The 19,239-nt window shown below is 47.1% G+C and overlaps 1 protein-coding gene across 5 annotated transcripts in view; it reads left to right on the top strand.

The window, feature by feature from the left end:
* Window positions 1–7,909: 7,909 nt before the first annotated feature.
* LYRM9 (LYR motif containing 9) overlaps window positions 7,910–19,239 on the top strand; it is a 78,590-nt gene continuing 67,260 nt past the window's right edge. For 4 of the 5 annotated variants that reach the window (XR_014238301.1, XR_014238302.1, XR_014238303.1 and 1 more), the window contains exon 1: window positions 8,343–18,918. Coding sequence is in view for 1 of the 5 variants with exons in the window: in XM_082371311.1 (XP_082227437.1) it covers window positions 18,793–18,918 (126 nt within the window). In the remaining 4 variants the exon portion in view is untranslated. Of the gene's footprint in view, window positions 7,969–8,342; window positions 18,919–19,239 lie in introns of those variants that run through there. The other variant, XM_082371311.1, reaches the window with a different exon arrangement.

The following is a 19,239-nucleotide window of genomic DNA, read 5'->3' as shown; positions in this document are numbered from 1 at the left end:
GCAAAGTAGAGAACTGGTGTCTCATGAGACAGTACAGAAAGAATTATGGCCAAAAGAGAGGGTGGAGGAATAAATTATAGTTGAGGGAGTTAGGAAGGCCTGCTTGAAGGTTGGGGCAAATTGACATAAAAGCAAACTGAGGCTGTAGGGTGTGGTTTCTAGAAGAGGGGAACGGCAAGAAGAAAACACAGAGGTGGAACAGCATGAAATTTAAATGAGGAACAAGATGTTTACCATGGCCTTTTCAGGAGGGACATGAAGGAAAGCACTAGAGGGAATGCTGCAAAGGTAGATCAGGGCTCCATTGCACAGAACTTAGCATCCAAGGCTGAAACACCTGCACCGCTTTTTGCAGACCACGGATTGGCCAATTTTTTTTTCTAAAGGTCCAGAGAGTATTTTGGGCTTCGAGGGACCCGTGGTCTCTGTCACAACGGCTCAGCTCTGCCATCGAAGCACAAAAGGAGTCAGAGACAACATGTACTTGAATGGGCATCACTACGTTCCAATAAAACTTTACTTATGGACACTGAAATGTGAATTTCATATAATTTTCACGTGTCACAATATATTCTTCTTTTGAGCTTACTACTCTCCTCTGCTGTTGTGGTAGGCAGGGGCATGAAGCTGTAACCATCTCCTAACCTCTGAGTTTTTCTTTACTTTGGAACATATCCCCATAACCACAGAGAGCCAAGTGCTGATGAGCTTGGATCCAGGGCGGCAGAGAACCACAAAGTCAGGGTGTCAAGCAACCATGATGGCGTATGCACGTATCGGTGGCTGTGGGTCTATCGCCCTGTGGACCGGGACCAAGCTTCAGCATGCAAGTACTAAGGCAGCGCTCCCGATACTTAACAGTATTTGGAAATCAAAAAGAAATTCCTTAACAATCCGTGTGTGGTAAATGTGATACACAGACTGTCCTCTACTTTTATGAACCCACGTTTTGGTGCACTACACACTGACATCCCTAAACCAACTTCCCGGTGCTGAATTAGGTCTTTCCGTACATCAGCAGGCTAATAATACCTTCCATCCATCTCCTGGGTAAGATTCTGTAGTTTCCAGCAAGTAATCTTCCTCCTCCGAAATCTCCCCGTCCCTCACCAAACTGCCCTCCAGGACTGGGAGGGGGGTTTAGACTCTTGGTCCTGCAGGAAGCCTCCTAGCCCCCTCCAGCTCTCCTTCCTGCCCAGGTCCCCTGAGAACTAATGTAGGGCTCAGAGAGGCTGGTCTGGAAGGAACACTGGACCAACCTTTTCCTTTGTGACCTGGATCAAAGCAGTTATGTCTCTCACTTCCAGATACACCGGACACGACATAAGAGTTTTTAAAAACATAAAATGTATTTTTTTGTCCGATTTGGAATTACATGTTTATGCTTGAATAAAATATATCTCATTTATCTCCTTCCCCTTTATCTTCTCTGCCCTCTCTTCTCTTACTCACAAAAGTCTTTTTTTTCTAACAAGAGCTAATGTTGAACACTATATGGCGAAGAAAATGTTAATTACGTAACTAACCTAATGTGACAATGTTTCAAGAAGGAAGGTGTCATCAGCTGATGCAAAGGCTGCTGGGAAGTAGAGAAAGCTAAGGACAGAGAATGAGCTATGGCTTATGACAACGTGGAAGCCACTGAAAACCTTGTTAAGAGCAGCTTCAGTGGCATGAAGATGGAAGCCAACTGTATCCCCCAAAGAGTGAACGGGTGAATGAGTGAAGAAATGAGGCAGCCTGTGTAGACAACTAATGATGGCTTCTTCACTTAGATATCAGTTTAGTTTTTTAATTTTTTAAAAATTAATTTATTGTTGGCTGCGTTGGGTCTTCGTTGCTGCACGTGGGCTTTCTCTAGTTGTGGCGAGCGGGGGCTACTCTTCGTTGCGGTGCGTGTGCTTCTCCTTGCGGTGGCTTCTCTTGTTGCGGAGCACGGGCTCTAGGCGTGTGGGCTTCAGTAGTTGTGGCGCACGGGCTGAGTTGCTCCGCGGCATGTGGGATCTTCCCAGGCCAGGGATCGAACCGTGTCTCCTGCATTGGCAGGCGGATGCTTATCCACTGTGCCACCAGGGAGGTCCCTAGGTGTCTATTTAAATGTCACTTCTTTGGAGTGATCTGAAGTAGCCCTCTGGTGACTATCACATGACTATATGCTATTTCTCTGCAAAACACTTATTTATGATCTGATCGTGTGTTTTTTCTTTCTTTGCTGTTCTCTGCCACCAGGACGCCACACATGCACAGTGATCTTGTCATGTTTTATTTCTCTGTATCCCCAGAACCTAGAAGATTGCTTGTACCTGTAGGTATTAAACATATGTCGAATGAATGGATAAAATTTGGCTGTGGTGGGGGGTGGAGAAATAGACTGGAGAAATAGCCCAGTGCTTCTCAAACTTTAACATGCCTGGGGATCTTGTTAAAATGCAGATTCTAATTGTGTAGGTGTGGGATGGGAGATTCTACATTTCTAACAAGCTCCCAAGTGAGGCCCGTGCTGCTGGTCCGTGAATCCCATTTCGAGTAGCAAGGCCTCTGGACCACGGTGGTACGTTGCTTAAAATGAACAGGTGGAGAAGAGGAGGTTGATGGTGTGGGAGAGAGGGGTAAACTGCAGGAAGGCAGAGGGGACAGAATCCAGAGAACCAGCAGGGGGCTTGGTTTTTTCAAAGGCAAAAGGACACTTTCCTCCTTGTAACAGGAGAAAAGGAGAAGGGGTGAGAAGGGAAATTCTTGACTGAGGGTGTCTAACTTTTCAATGAGGTCATCAGCGGAGAGGGAAGGTGGAGGTGGGCTGTGGGAGTTCTGAGAAATTGTCATTTTCTTTCCAGGCAGCATCCAGTATGCCTTTGAGTTTGGATCATAAATTTAAAGTGAAACATGGGACTTCCCTGGCGGTCCAGCGCGTAAGACTCTGCGCTCCTAATGCAGGGGGCCTGGGTTCCATCCCTGGTCGGGGAACTAGATCCCGCATGCATGCCTCAACTAAGAGTCCGCAGGCCGCAACTAAGAGTCCGCATGCCACAACTAAGACCCGGCACAGCCAAAATAAATAAATGAATAAATAAATATTTAAAACAATAATAAAGTGAAACTCGTCAGCTCTATTGTGTCATTTTCCCAACATTAATCCACTTGGGTGCAGGTTGGAGAAGGAGGATGACAGGGTCATCCAGAGCACGTGTGACAGAGGGCAAGAGGAACCAGGGAGTCGAGGGTGTTGGTAAGGGGGCGTGATTTTAATGGTGGACCACAGGAAGTGGGGCACAGGCACGGGGACACTGCAACACTGCTACTCAGTCCCTGCCCTCATGGGGCTCTAGTGGGGAAGACAACATACATATATGTGTATGTATTAAATGTGAATGTACATGTGTATATAACTAGCAGAACTGTCAGTGCCTCACCCATAATTCCTTGAGCTTTACATTGTGCATACCTGGCTGACTTGCAACTGCCAGCATCTGCACCTCTGCCTGAGAGCATTGCAAGCCAGAAGTATCAGGGGGTCAGTGCTGCTGAGAGCATCATTCAACCAGTAACTAACAGGGACTGATGTATAAGTACCCCGGCTCCCACGACCCTCTGGTGGGATAACTGAGGTGTGTGTTCCACGTTGGTTCCCCAGCAGGATGAAGCTTGTTGCCCTTGGTGGTAACTTGCTGGGCAAGATTCTCTTTATGGGCTGCCTTCCCTTCCCTGTCTCACTGCCCTTAATGGATATTTTCTAGGCTCACCTTCTAAATAAATTACTTGCTCTCGAAACCTCACTTCAAAGTCATCTTCTTCTGGGGGAACCCAAACTAAGGTTATATAATTATAAACTGTGATGCATGCCTCGGAGAGAAGTACAGGCTACTGTTTGGGAAGAGAGGGTTATCTGCCCCAGTGTCTAGTGGGAGTAGGGGCATCAGGGAAGTTGATCTAAAGGAGGAGCAGGATGGAAGGAACATGGGGCATCTGAGGGTCTGAAAGCCCACAGTGGCCGCAGCAGGGGACCAGGAACACTAAGTGAAGCCTAAGAGGGCAGACCCTGCAGGATCTTGCTGGATGTGGTAAGGAGTCTGGAATATCTATTCAGAGAACATTGAGAAGCCATTACAGGGGCTAAAGGAGGACAGTGTCAAGATCAGATGTGCTTCTAACAAAAAGCGGAGAAGGACAGGAGAGCGGGACTGGGAGAGATGGAGCCCAGAGCCTCCTGCTAAGACTCCGGGCTTTGCACGGAGTTTTGCATGTGGAGGAGTCTCAACAAATGTTTGCTGAAGTGGAAGGTAACTGTTAACTACCTATTTGATTGACCAAAACACCTTACTTCCTGGCCAAAATGAATAATGGTTTCTCTTAATTAATGATGCTCTTTTGTTCAGGGCTGCTTCACTTAACTTTATCAGGCCTTTCTCTTTGGGGAAGGATCAAAAAGATAACTTCCTTTTACTTTTTCTCATTCTCCACTCCTCTCCTTTTTCTGTCCCGTTCTTCTCTCTCCCACCTCCCCCTCTATACTTTGTCTCTCATCTTCCTCCAAATAATCCTATTTAATAAAGTTGATCATTTCAAACAGTCTCCATTTCTATTAACTGTGGCATTTAATTCTTGTCTGTGGCCATCTTAAGGCTCTGCAGATGTAGTCAGTGGAAACAGAATTACACTTTGTGGACACGGTGATTTTAAAGTGGATCTTTAGTCAAATGCCATCAAAATGCAAAAAAGAAAAATATTCCCAAGCACATTCACTCCTTTGTTAATATCTCCATATACACACCCAGCAGGCACGTATATTTTTTATGGGAAAAATTCCATTCCAAAGCTGATTTATACAAAAAATTTCATGTCTGTGTGCATGTTATTTATAATCTGAAATCATGAGACATTGAGCATATTTTCAAGAGATGAAAAAGTAGAGACTCAGTATTCAGAGATAACATACATCTGATCATCAGTGTGGTCTCACGTGTGGCCACTGTAAATATATGACCACAGAACACACTAAGAATATAGAATGATATATACCAGTCAGCAAGTTTAGATTTATGGAGCTGCGGAAAGTAACACAAGACAGAGAGAGGTCCAGGAAGGCTAAAACCCAGGCAGTAAATTACTCTCCAAGTGTGTGTTGTAAACAGTCACAATTGTACCCTTCTCCCTCTTTACTCTTTTTATAAGTATCTTTAAATCCTTGCTCATCCCGTTCTTCAACCCAGCAATTAAAGAAAAAAGACACCAGTTGTCTGAGATTTCACATAACCTTTCATACCCAATATCTTCATTGTCTTAAAAAAAGAAATCTTCAGTAGTCAGCGAGGGTTATGTTTTGCAATACCCCAGGGTGGAGAAGATCTGTTCACTGGGGTTTCCATTTTCATCCTGATGTCCCCTTTTGGCACATTCACCAGTCACCTCATGCCCCTCACCCTGTGTTCTGGCAGGATTTGAGACATGCAAATTGCAAACTGGTCAAAAGCAACTTTGCATACTTTGAAGAGAAGAGAACCCCGTAGTACCACTCAATCTGTTCACAAGGAAATCTGAGATAATGGGGAATGAGAACAAGGGCAGACCAAGCGTCCTAAGTGTTTTCTTCAAAGTGTTTATTATGCTTATTAAATCTATTGTACAGTGATGAATGAATTTGAATTATTTACATGGTCAGCCTTTGAGACAATAACCTGATTTAATCAGAGGATGCAAATGTATCTTGTCTCTTTGAAATCTAAAAACAGGTTTAAACTAGAAGAAACTTCAGAACTTGTAACTTTCCCCACAAATATGGTTATAAACCTGCAGTTGTCAGGTTAAATGACATATTGTCAGAAATCAAGAGAACGGAATGATGTATTTCTTAGGAAAGTCGATAAACGCCCCTGGGAAAACATGTCCCCTGGACAGCCAACTCTTGGGTGACAAAGTTTTCAAGTAAAAAGTCTTTCAATTCTGTTCGTCTCAAAATATCATGCACTGTCTGACACGAGGGTGTTCATCCGCTAAAATGTCAGTGGAAAGGAAAATGACATGGTAAGAATGGTTGGGTTTTCATTAGATTGTGGGCCTGGTGTCATTTTAGTGAAGGTCTGGACTGGTAAGAACTCTCCAGTTTTACTACTGAAGCTGTAAGAACCCAAGGTTGCTGTCACATTAAAAGTATTATAATCCAATTAGTTCACAATCTAGGTTTCCATTACGATTTGGAAAACAATTGGAAATTGGTATCCAAGCCTACTCTACTTTGTGTTATTATTATTTTTTTCTTGGACGCTTATAAGGAATGTTTGTGAAAGGTAAAATCTCGTGTGTTTGTAAAGACAGAACAGGCACCCATGGTTCTGAAGGTGGAGTCTTTCTGAGGTAAAGTGAACAGCTTGCATCTTGAATATTTTATAAGATCTAGGTATTAGAACAATGTTTCTGATGCAGGAACACAGTGATCAAGGAACAAAAGGGAGATAGGGCCAAAGAACAGACTGTAATATTTCTTCAAAATATTAAGTGATCCTAAGGCTGAAAACAGGAATGTCTGGTGACTGCAGATTGTTCCTTAAAAGGGCTCTAAAAGCTTAATGATTTATCGATTGGATCTACACTAACGATGTGCCTTTGACTATGCGTGTGTAAATAAGGGGGCTGATTTATGAGGATACAATCGTATGTTTCAGATATATTTGGTCCAAGTCTACATATTGAAAATAAATTGAAGGATTGAGGTCATTATCTGAATATTTCAGGGGAGGAACCCCCAAGTGATTTGGAGGAAGGCTAGTATGTTAGGTGAAGAGGGATAAAAAAGAAAGAAAGGAAAGGAAGGAAGGAAGGAGGGAGGGAAGGAAGGAAGGGAGGAAGTGGGGAAGGAGACTCTAAAGGAGGTTAGGAAAAAAAGAGAAAAACTTTAAAAAACACTTCTGTTAAGAAATATCTCCTGCTTTTCTTACCTTAAAGGAGAAAAAGAGATCCCCAGGTGCCACCAGGGAGCAATGTCTTCCTTAAAAAAAAAAAGAAGAAGAAAGAAAAAGGAAAAAAAGAAAAGGAAAAGTAAAAAGTTGTCTTGTTAAATCAGCTACACATGGAGTCTGTCTGTGTAAGGAAATCGGCCTTTTCATTACAAATAGGTTTAAAAAGCCCTAGAGAAGAGAGACGTGAACAGAAGCAATATTATCCACTAACAACCTAACTCCCTTTTAGGCATCAGCTGAGAGAAGATCAGCAGCATCATTGAACAGGGGGTTTGTCTTAAGATAAAGACTCATCTTTATCTCTTTCAGGATATAAAACTTGTATTTAAATCAATTCAGAGAAGCACTTTAGCTCTAAACATTAGAAAGCGGGGAGAGCCTATTTAATAAAACAGCATTATTTCATTTTCAAAGAATGATACTGGCAGTCGCTGTGAGTTTAAATTCTGTATTCTTTTCCTCAATTATAATTATAGATGGGTCTGAAAGGAAGCATGCCTATTACTCTCATATTTATTCTTTTGACAGGTGTTATGGGACTGTAATTTGATGAAATGACTCAAAACGCAGATTCCCATCCAAATATAATTCCTGTCATCAACAAGAGTGGTTTAGGAAAAGTCCGTCTGCAAGCCTTTTCACGGATCTTGAACACCCCTCATATTTTAGCAGCAATCCATACTCAGGAAAATGGGGAGAGCCTGTCTTTAGGGCTTATATCCGAGGTAGCAAAAGCCAAAAGGAAGAGTGGATGTTTAAGGTAAAGAAGGTTGTGAGTGGGACAGCTTTGTTTTTCAACCGGGTGTACTCGGATCAGGGAAAGGGCACCCAGTAGGGTTTCCTCATTAACAGACCCCAAGTCCCGCGCGCGGCCGATAGAGGGCGCTCGGCTCAAGTCGCCCTGCAGGGGCGGTGTTTCGGCGATCCGGGGGCGGTGCTTCGGCGATCCGGGAGCGCAAGCGCACTGGTGGCCGCCGCGTCCGCCGCGTCCGAGGCTGACGTGATCCTGTGGAGGCCGGTGAGCCGCTAGGCGCCGGCGGAGGGCGGGAGCGCGGGCGGGCGCACGGGGGCCCGAGCCACCCGGGATGGCGGGGACTGGCTGGGGATGTGAGGTCTCGGGCGTCCTCGGCCTGGCGCGGCTTGTGGAAGACTCAGTGCCGCTGCCTTTCCCTCGCCGACCCTCTTGCCTCCGGAGAGCCGTGTGCCCCGGAGCGCGGCTCCTGGACGCGCCGCAGGCCTTGCGGGGACGGCTCGGGCGGAGGAGGCCCAGGACGCCGGGGGGTTGGGGGCGCCGCGGGGAGCCCAGGGGTATGCGGGCGCCGGGCCAGCTGGTGGAATGTTCCTGACGGGCACACGTCTCCGCCGTCGGCCTCAGTTTGCCCATTTTCAAAAGCAGTCGTAGCCCCTGCACGGGCCGAGTGCCCGCAGCACCCCGTGAGCGCGCTTACCTCGAGTCACCTTCACCTTTTGGTTTACGCTTCTGCCTAACTGATCAAGTCACTCCGTGGCCGAAACCCCTGAGGCCTTAGGACTAATTTTTCCTTTTGTTTGTTTTTACACAGCATACAATTCACCCACTTCAAGTGCACAATTCAGTGTTTTAGTTTAGTCGCAGGACGCAGGCTGCGCTCTCTGCGTCCACGTCCACCCAGCCACACTCTACTCGTCCTTCAGACCTCAGATTTTATGTTCCTTTCTCAAGAAACCTTCTCTGACCCTTGACTGGGTGAGGGACCCCATGAGCCAGTCTCTCAGGGACCTGAATTCCACTTTGTAGTATTCAGTTATAATTGAATACTTGGTTTTTATTATCCTCTGTTATTGTGTAAGTTCTGTGGGGTTAGGGGTTGCCTTGATTTGTTTCCGTAACGCCAGCAGCTAACACTTTATTGGTGCCCAATGACTATTTCAGCACACACGTGCCTTCTGTGTGTCAGACTCTGTACGGTACTAGGGATACAGCCATGACCAAAATAAGCTTCCTGCTCTCCTGGAGCTTATGTTCCAGTGGGGGAATGAATACAAACAAATAAGTAAATATATATCGTGGTGAAAAATGCCGTGAAGAAAAAAAAAAGTGCCGTGAAGAAAAGAAGAAGGGACTATAGTGTGCTCAGAGAAGGTCTCTTAAGTGAGACTTGGATACATGGGCGTGTGAGCCACGTGGGTGCCTGGAAGAGTGGTTGGGTATATGTGAGGACAGGCGAGGAGGCCAGAGGGAGGAGGAGCACGAGAGAAAAAGGGTAACCAGGCACGTTCAGCTCAAGGGTCCTTGGAGACAAGCCCTGGGTGTGTGTAGAAAGAGCTTGAGTTAGGAAGGGAGAAGCCCAGCTGTGGCTCTTAGCTGGTTCTTCTGTGTGACCTTGAGCCTCAGTTTTCTTCCTCTGTAAAGTGGGAGTAACAGGATTGGAGCTTAAGTAGGCCCTTTGAATTACCCAGCCCCAGTATCTGACACCTGGTAGCTGTACAATACATCAGTTCCTGTCTTTGGCCCTCGAGAAGAGTGTGTTGTGGCCTGTGTGGGCAAGGCCATTGGCACAAAGCAGTCTAATATCACTAGATTCAGTTTCAGTTGAGGTTGCTGGTTGCTCTACTTTGCAACCAGCATGTTTGCTTTTGGATGATGTTTCTGGTTTGCTTTGGCTGGAATAGCTCACCAGGTTCACTTCAAACTGTCAAGGCCCAGGGTGGTTTGGGCTGACAAATGTGATGTTCAGGATCCTTTGAGACAACAGGTGTGGTAGAAAGAGCTGAGGATTCAGAGCCAAAGGATCTGAGTTTGAGACCTGCCTCTGCCACCTGCTGGCTTTGTGACTTCAGGACAGTCCCCTTCTTCCTGGCTTTAGTTCCTCTTTGGTAAGTGGGAATCCATCAGCACACATTTATTGAGCCTCTGTTATGTACTGGGCACTGTTGACTATGGAAGGGTGACTAATATAGTCTCTGTCTTCCAGAAGTTGACAAACAGCAAGGAACACAGGTAGCCAGGTAGAGTAGGAAAGGGTAAGATGTCCAAGCACCTAACACGTGCCAGCCCCTGGGCTAGGCAGTGTACTGATGTTAGCTTGAGTGATCTTTGCAAACCCCCCATGAGGTACATACATATTCTGTTGTCCAGTTTACAGAGGAGGAAGCCAAAGGCCAGAGAAGGTGAATTTAATGAGAGAAGTTGGAACCAGACTTCAGAGGGCTTTGGATAAAGAACATTCCACAGAGGTTTTGGAGAAGGATGTGTTTTTTAGGACGTGGCCTTGGGTGGCACTGTGAGGGCTGGACTGGAAAGAGAGAGGCTGATAAGGAGGCATTGTTACAAAGCTGGGAACCGAAATAGTGTCCATGGGGCTGGATCTTGAGAGCCTTGACCATGTGGGAGAGAGACTGGAGGAGCGAGGATTGTTCCCCGTTTCTGGCTTAGGAGAACATGCGTTCACGCTGGAGCCCCGGAGTTGGGGGGAGCAGAACCATTCTGTTCCTATATTGTGACTTGACCCATCCAGAAGAATAATTGCATATTTAAACAATGTCCTGTGCAGGCTTAATTTAGCTTTATCAGTGCTCAGTGGGGCATAATTTCTGGTTATTTTCTGTAGTTCCATTCTTTTCTTTCTTTTTTAATGTATGACTTTTTTTTTTCCCCATTTATTTTTATGTGCCCTATGTCAGGGCACAGGTTAGGGAAAGACAGTGGGATTAAATGGGGCCGAAGGCCTGTTTCTCAGGATCTGTAATGGTGATACCATTTGGCTCCCAGGAAATTCCCTTTGTGACTTTATTTTCACTCTTTTCCTTTATTCTGTCACATTCTCCTTGGGTTTCCTAAGAGCTTTTTTTTTTAGTATTTCTCTAGTTGCCCCTTTTCTTTGTGTAGTTGACATTAGTCTTAGGACTTGTTTTTTCATCTGTATGCAGGGGGAAGCCATAGATGAGGTCCTTGGGTTTCTGAAAAGCATGGAACAAGGGTTTATGGAGAAGGTTGAAAACCAAGAACTGGATATAGTATAGTCAGGTGCTTTCATGAATGCTTGGACCTGGCCCTGAACGAGCCCTGGGGAGAGTTCTCAGTGGGGTCCTTAGCCCTGATCTGGGCAGCATTTGTGAGTGGCTCAGATATAAACATTGGTAGTGTTAGAAGCAGGTAAGGGCATGGGCTTTGGAATAAAATAGGCCTAGGTTTGATTCCTTACCTGACCATGTACTAGCTGTGTGGCCTCTGGCAAGTTACTTGAGAGGTTTCTCAAGAGTTTCAGTTTCTTCATCTGTAAAATGGGGCTAATGATACCTACTCCATAAGATTGTTGTGAGGATACTTGAGATAACACATGTAAAGCTGTCAACACCTCCCTGACATATGCTAATCACTCCCTGAATGGTAGGTAGTAAGACATGCCATCAGCTCTGCAAAGGCCAGGGGTAGGAGAGCCATGTAACACATCAGGCTGTTCATCTCTGTGGTCCTAGGGCTGAGTCCAGAGTCACACACGGGATAGATGCTCAGAATGGCCTTGCATGGGTGACTGACACAGCTTGCTGGGCTTACTCTCTCTCTTTGTACCGCCTTTGTACCTCGTATTTGATTGTTTCTGTGCTTTTGTTGTGCTGAATTGACTTGGATAACAGACAGGATCAGGTATCCCAGAGATTGTGGCAGATTGTGACTCTGGACTGAACTAATAAAATACAAGATGGGGAAACAGACTTAAGAATAGTTCGTGGAAAAAAGGTTGCTTTGAGCCGAATGCCAGGGCCATGTGAGGGCCAGAGCAGAGAATGCAGTCTGGGCTGCATTCCTTGGATTCCCAAGTGAAGGAGGTGGCATTGCCATGTGAGCGCCAGTGCCCACGGAGCTGGTCAGAACACAAGCAAACCATGGTTTTTCCCTCTGGGCAATATGTTTAAGAGTGAGATGGATAATGAAGGGATGTGTGTGTGTCCAGAAAGAGGAGGGCGGTGAGATGGGGAAGCATTGGGGGTTACGGCACCTTCAGGATGCTTATCTCGGAAAAGATATGACTTGGGGGCTGGGATGAGTGACTTTGAATAATGACAGACTGGACTTGGTGGTAGGTTAGGGAGACTTTAGCCCCAAAGGGCAGAGCTCAGAACAGCGAGTAGAATTTTACAGGGCAGATCTTAGCTCAGAAGCGAAAGGACTTTCAGCGCCCTGCCTAGAGGGAACGCTTTGAGGGAGAAAAGGTGGGTGACTCCCTGCCAATGAGAAGAGATTCTTTGACACCGAGTGGGAGAAGGTCACTTTCAGCTCTTTGGCATCCTGCTTTTGAAAGGTGGCCTACTTTGCCCTGTTTCTATTCATTCAGGTTAACACCTTTTCCTGAGAGCCTGCTACTTCGGTGGCCGCAGGATGAGTAACCAGAACTCAGTTCTGATTTGGGAAAAAGCTAAATAAGTTTCACGTGATCTGTAGTTTGATTTAAAAGTAAAAAAAAGATGTATTTCTTTTTCTCCCGGATGTATAGAGAGCTAACTGAATCAATGAAATGCACAAACCTCTTCTGACCTCAGTCTGCACCAGAGGCTTCCTTTAGCAGGCCATTCCTATTTCGGATAGAAGCATTAAAAGGGCATCATAACGTATTGTTTTCCCTTTTGCTGCTCTTCCAGGGGCAGAGAAGGGCCTGGGAGAGGAACCTCATACTCAGTGAGCTGCTACCATGAACCAGGCGTCTATGTCTCTTATTTAATCCTCACATCAGCCTTGCCATGGTTTGGGGCCCACATGCTTGACTCTTCCACGCAGTCAGTACTCAGGGACAGAAAAGTGGCCTGAAAGTTGTTGGGGAGAGGGAGGATTCAATCTGACACCCCTCTGTTTAGTGGCCACTGTGTGCCAGGCACTGTGGGAGTGACAAAGTGACAGAGGAGACTGAGCCGGGAAGAACGTAGAGTGCGTGGGGATTTGGTTACAGATGGGAGAGAGGTTGGTGGTTGATTGGGGAAAGTCTTCAACACCCCACCCCTCCATCACCATGCATACATACTAATGACCCTAGAGTTTGTTCTGTGGGTGCCATTAAAGGATGTCAAGCAAGGGGCTCACAGATGAGATTTTTGTTTTTAGAGGCTCATTCTGGCTGAGCATAGGGAGGGATTGAAGAGTCGACGTTTCAGAAGGGTGTTGGATTAATCCTGGAGAGAGTCTCTGAGAGCCTAACGGGTCCTTGGAAAAGGAGGGGCCCCCTTTCCTTCAAGAACTCAGGGAGGTTGGAGCACTGGAGCTGGAGCCGGAGCCCACATCCCAGCTCCACCACTCCCTGGTTGTGTATCCATGGGCATGTCAGCCCACTTTTCAGCCTCAGTTTCCACATCTGCAAAGTGGGGATTATAATGCTTTTTGTCAGAGGGTAGTTGTAAAACTGCACCATGCCTAACGCATCAGTCGGCTCTCAGGTGAGGCTGAATTTCATGGTGGTGGGGAGCCGAGGATATTCTTGTCTGATGACCTCTCCAGACTGAGTGAGGTAGGAGGTGTCAGTGGCCTGCGGGAGTTCCTGCTGGTGAGCTGGAGGGAGGCTGAGGAGACTGGAAGAGGCCTGGAGTATTTGGGTGGGAAAGGGAGGGTGTTTCTGCCAGAGGGGATGGCCAGGAGTACCGAGGCATGGAGGACACTGCAGAGGGCAGCGGTCCTCGCTTTATAACGGGCAGGAGCACAGGCTATCTCGGCCACATTTGGACCTCCAGGGCCTGAAGGCAGGGAGGAGGCTGAGCTGTTGTTTTCTCAAGCTTAGGGGTTGGCTGGATTTTGAGGTTGTTCAGTCAGCAGGCATTGATGGAGGAGTCCACTGTGTGCTAGGACTGTGCTAGGCACTGAGGCAGAGGATCTGACACAGTCCTTGCCCTCGTGGGCTGGTGGGAGAGATGGACAGGCAAACACAGGGTGATTCCTGCACGTGCAACAGGCTGTGGACGCACAAATAAAGATGGGAGTCTAGTTCTGTGTGGGGGTAAGAGGGATAGGAGGAATTAACCAAAAAGAAATTATTGGAAGAGTGTTAGGAGCTCCCAGAACCAAGGGAGAAGCCTAGAGAAGTGTGCAGGAATCTAGACATTTCTGGAAGGCCAGGCAGCAGGACCTTCAAGGACAGTTCAGAGCAGGAAGAAGCTGATCAGGACACACTTCTCAGGGGTCCATAAACTCATTTGCCGGCTCTTTGTCACCATGTTCAGGAACCTATTTCCAGAGGTGGCAGATACTCAAGTGGCCTAGTTTGGGTCTGATGCTCTCCCTGTGGCCGGGAGAGATGCAGCCACTGGCGGCAGTCTCAGCAGGCCACGCTCAATGGGAAGGAGTCATCCCTCAAAAAGAAAATTGGGGGTGAAGGAAGCTGTTAGGAAGAACCACAGAAATGTATTACAGGATGAATAAAAGTCCTTTGGGGGCAGGGGCTAGTGTTCCAGGCAGCACTCACCGCGGGCTCTGGAGCCGGACTTCCCATATGGAAAGCCTGGCTTCTGCTCTCACAGCTGTGTGACCTTGGACAAATTTCCTCCCTTCTTTTTGCCTCCGTTTCTTTATATGTAAAAGGAGAGCATAATGGTACCTCTTGTAGAGTTACTGAGAAGATTAAAATTAGTTAATTCTTGTCCATTTTTAGAATAGTGCCTATCACATGATAAGTATTCAGCAAGGCAGTTGTAATAATAACTGTAAATGATGATGATGATGATGATGATTGTTATTATCATTAAAGGAACTATAGGTGGTTTTTGTCAGTGTGCCTGGCAGGTAGGAGAGTGAGGAGGGATGAATCTGGGCAGATGAGGATGCTTTAGGAATTGGCATCAGCCTGAAGAGCTTAAGACTTTATTCACTAGGTGATGGAAAGCCATCTGTGATGGTTAAGTTTATGGGTCAACTTGACTGGGTCATGGGGTGCCCAGATATTTGGCCAAACATTATTCTGGGTGTGTCTGTGAAGGTGTTTTTGGATAAGATTAACATCTAAATCAGGAGACTGAATAAAGTAAATTGCCCTCCCTCACGTGGGTGGACCTCATCCAAACACTGGAAAGCCTGAGTAGACTGGCCTTTCCCTACCGAGAGAGAATTCTCCTGCCTGACGCGGCCTTCGTACTGAGACATTGGCTCTTCCTGGTTCTGCAGCAGCTTCTGGCCTTCTGACTCAAACTGGGATATCAGGTCTGCAGATTTTGAACTTTCCAGCCTCAATAGTCATGTGAGCCAATCTCTTATAATCTCTTTCTTTCTCTCTCTCTCTGTATATATATGTGATTGGTTCTACCTCTCTGGAGAACCTTAATACATCTGTTATAGGCCAAGCATTCTGTCACGGTGCTGAGACTATAGCAGGCAAACATGACACAGACTGTCGTGTGCCATCAGAGCTCAGTTTGCCTGGACTCAGTAGCCAGTGTTGGGTGATGTGATGCGGGGTGGTGGGCAGGGGCCAGAGCAAGAGGGGGTCTTGGAGGCCATAGAAAGCAGTATGGATTTTATTCTGTAGACCAGTGCTTTTCCAAAGTTCAATACCACTTTCATGATTCTTGGCATATCCAGATTTCAACTGCATTCTTACTTGCTTGATACATTTTTAAAAATCACTTTTCTGCCCGTTCATTTTTTAAACTGTTGTAAGCCATAATACCTATGAGATTATGGAATTTTTTTTCTCATTACACATGAAAATAAATATAAAAGCATGACAATAAAAAGATGTTGGTCCATACACTGCTTAAAATATTTTCATCTTTGTCCCACATTTTGGGAAAAGTTGTCATGAGTGATAGGGATGGGATGGACATGAGGGGTTTTAGGCAGGAACGTGACATGCTGAGATTTATGTTTTGGAAAGATTCACTCTGGCTGTTGAGTGGAGAATAGATTGTCAGACAATAGATTGCTGGGAACTCTTGCAGGTGTCTGCCTGAGTTGTGATAAGAGTCTGAACCGAGGATGTGCAGTGGAAATAGAGAGGAGGGGACAGATTTGAGGGGCGTCCAGAGGTAGAATTTGATAGGACTTAGAGACCAGTGGCATGGGGTTTGAGGAGGAGGCAGGTTGTCTCTGTGATGGCTTTGGTTTGGTTGCCTGGGAAGACAGAGGTGTCTTTACAGAGGCAGGGAACTCAGGTGGGGAGGCTAAGGTCGAATCCAAAGAGCAGGATATGCGAAGCAAGGGTTCCCAGGGCTACCGGGTTTGACTACAGATTTAGCAATGATGCTGTGAGGTTCATTGCGCCTTAATAGCAAACCCATGCTTTAAATTAAATTAAAACATTTTTAGTTTAACTCGTCTGAGTGGACCCACACAGGCATTCTCTTCTAGTTATTACTGAGAATGACTAAGTATTATAATTGAGCTGAAAATAATCTCCCGCCCATACTTGCTGGGTTGGTTTCTAAGTATTGCTTGGGTTTTTAAGTAATGTAACAAAGTTGTGTTCTTTCCAAGTGTTAATTTTAAAGACTGCAGATGGTAACCATCTGTTACACGACTAGCATTTTACAATATTTGATTAGCACTTTATATAGTTTGGGAAAGCCTGCCAGCAGAGTCTGCCCATCAGTCTTCGGTGCTGTGTCCTCTGTGGTGGCCCTTGAAGGTCTCTGTCCCCACGATATGTGGCTCCCCTCTGTTTGTTGTGCTGAAGTGGGACTAGTCGGACGGGCAGGTTGATATACGTGGCAAGAGAACCTTGAAGAGCCCTGCCCTGTTTGCACTCTTCCTTAGAGCTGGAACCATCAGAGCTCATTGGTGAAGCAGAATTTGGGAGGGCTAGATCTGTCCATCGGTTAGGACTCTTTTGGTTGCAAGTGACGAAACAACAAACCCAAACCTGCGGTTTGTTGGGACCCTAGGCAAATCTGGGACTGCCTTCAGGTGCATGGTTTTGGGGCTCAGGTGACTTTTTATTTTTTTTTTTAATAAATTTATTTATTTATTTATTGGAGGCGTTGGGTTTTCGTTGAGGTGCACGGGCTTCTCATTGCAGTGGCTTCTCTTGTTGCGGAGCATGAGCTCTAGGTGCGCGGGCTTCAGTAGTTGTGGCACACAGGCTCAGTAGTTGTGGCGCATGGGCTTAGTTGCTCTGCGGTATGTGGGATCTTCCCAGACCAGGGCTTGAACCCGAGTCCCCTGCATTGGTAGGCGGATTCTTAACCACTGCACCACCAGGGAAGTCCCCCAGGTGACTTCTTTAGACTTGGTTTCAATCAGGGTCTCAGCTCTGCCGTCTGCTCTGTGCCTTCAATCTCAGGCTTCAAGAGGAGGCAAGATGGCTTCCCTGAGGGTGAAGTCCTCTCAGCATCAAGTCTAGAGGGAAAGAATGAAGCCTTTCCACTCACTCCTGCATAGGTGTTGAGGTTTGCTCTGACTGGACCAGTTCGTCATGTGCCCATCTGTGAACCAGTCCTCGTGACCATGTGGATAAAAGGCTCTGATTGGTCAGGCCTGGAGTGGAGCCCCACCCAGACCTTGTGGGCTGAGACCTGGAGGGGTGGATTCCCAGTGGCTCATCCCAGGATGTTACCAGGTGGGAGGATTTGGGGGGGCAGGCGGCCACCTGCCCACCCCAGTGTCAGAGTGAAAGGTCATAGTACCAGGAGCAATGGGCAAATTTAAACTGTGGAGACAGACATTTATTGTTGCCAGGAAGATCATATGCTGGAAATGGAATGAAACTAGCTCCTTAGTAAGTTTCCTTTCCTAATTTGAGATAGATTAGTATTTAGATTTAGTATTCTGGTTCTCTTTTTTTGAGTGGGTGGGGATTGTCTTCTTTTTATGTTACTTTAAAACTAAGGCCCCTCACTTAATCTTGGTCTGTTAGCATCTCCATTTGGAACACAGTGAGCTTCTCTCTCAGAGAGGGGAAATCTGTGCAGAGGAGATAACAGATTCCATTCAGTCCAGTTCAACAAACAGGGCACGAAGCATTGGGGCCCGGGCCAGGCTCAGTAGGTCTGGCAGCTGATGAATCCCCAGCAGTGTGGGAAGCGCTGTTACAGCTCCAGGAACGTGGCACTGCACCCCCCACCCCCTCCAGGGAGGGACAGTCACGAAGGGCTTCCCAGAGGAAGTGACACTGACCTGGTCCTGGAAGGATGAACACAAGTTCCTCACATGGAGGAGACGGGGAAGGGAGCTCCATGCTGAGGGGGCTGTGTGTGCAAAGGCACAAGAGGTGACCTACTTGCCGGCTGAAAGGGTCTGGGACAAGTTCCTTGTGTCTGACTCTGGGGTGAGCCGAGAAACTGGTTCCAACACTCATTCTGGCATCACTGTGGGGGCGACTGGGGAGTGACAGGCTTCAGGCAGGGACACCAGGCAAGATGCTGTAGTAGAGGTCCAGGCAGGATCCTGTGGAGCATCTTGTTAAATTGCAGGTTCTGTCCAGTAGGTCTGGGGTGACATTGTGTTTCTAATTAGCTCATGGGTGATGTCGATGCTACTGGTCCAGGACCGCACTTTGAGTAGCGAGGCTCAGACCTCTGGGCACTCTCCCCTCTGTTGCCTGAAGTCAGCTGGTTTCTCAGTGACTGTGATGCAGGATCTTCCTGCTCATCTCCCTATTCCTCCTGGCGTGACACCTCCTCATCCACCACCTGAAGCTGGTCTCCAGAAGGAAGACAACAGGATGAGGCTGTGCCTCTCCCCTTTGGTCCTTGCAGGCCTGCTCTGAGCTGAGACTTCTGCAGGGCCGAATGCCCAGCCTGAGCTCGGGGTCTGGGTTCCCTGGGGACCTGGCTCCGCACTGTATCAAATACGTCTGCTTCCCAGAGCGCTGGAAGCTGGGGGCCAGGGCTGAGTATTGGCTTGATGCCTAGAAGTGATGCTCTGTGTTTTCCAGGGACAGAGGTCTTGCAGATGGCCCCGCTACCGGGGACAGAGCTGGTCCAGAGGCCGCTGCAGCTCTACCGATACCTGCTGCGCTGTTGCCGGCAGCTGCCAACCAAGGGCATCCAGGAGCATTATAAGCATGCTGTCAGGCAGGTGGGAGTAGGGTCCACTGGGCTTGGGGTGGGGGGCTTCCTGTAATAGGGGGCCTATCACAGGGTTGGGGGCCAGGGGCAGTGGGCAGGGATGGTTTTTCCGGTGGTGGGGGTGGGGGTGGCAGTTCCCTAATAGCCACCGGAAAGCAGTGCTGGCCAGCCCAGCTCCTCTCGCTGGTTTCTGTTCCGGAAACAGGATGCACCCAGCACAGCAGCTCTGTGCCAGCGCTTGAATAAGGCAGCTAAACAGATGATTAAAATAGAGTGTGAGACATAACATCATTTTGACAGGCATACCTGCCAATAATGCACAACCTGAATT

The sequence above is a fragment of the Balaenoptera borealis genome (assembly GCF_965194805.1).
Source record: "Balaenoptera borealis genome assembly, chromosome: 20".
NCBI classification, from domain to species: domain Eukaryota; kingdom Metazoa; phylum Chordata; class Mammalia; order Artiodactyla; family Balaenopteridae; genus Balaenoptera; species Balaenoptera borealis.
Note: the sequence above shows the minus strand (reverse complement) of the source record. Positions and strands in the feature narration are given on the sequence as shown.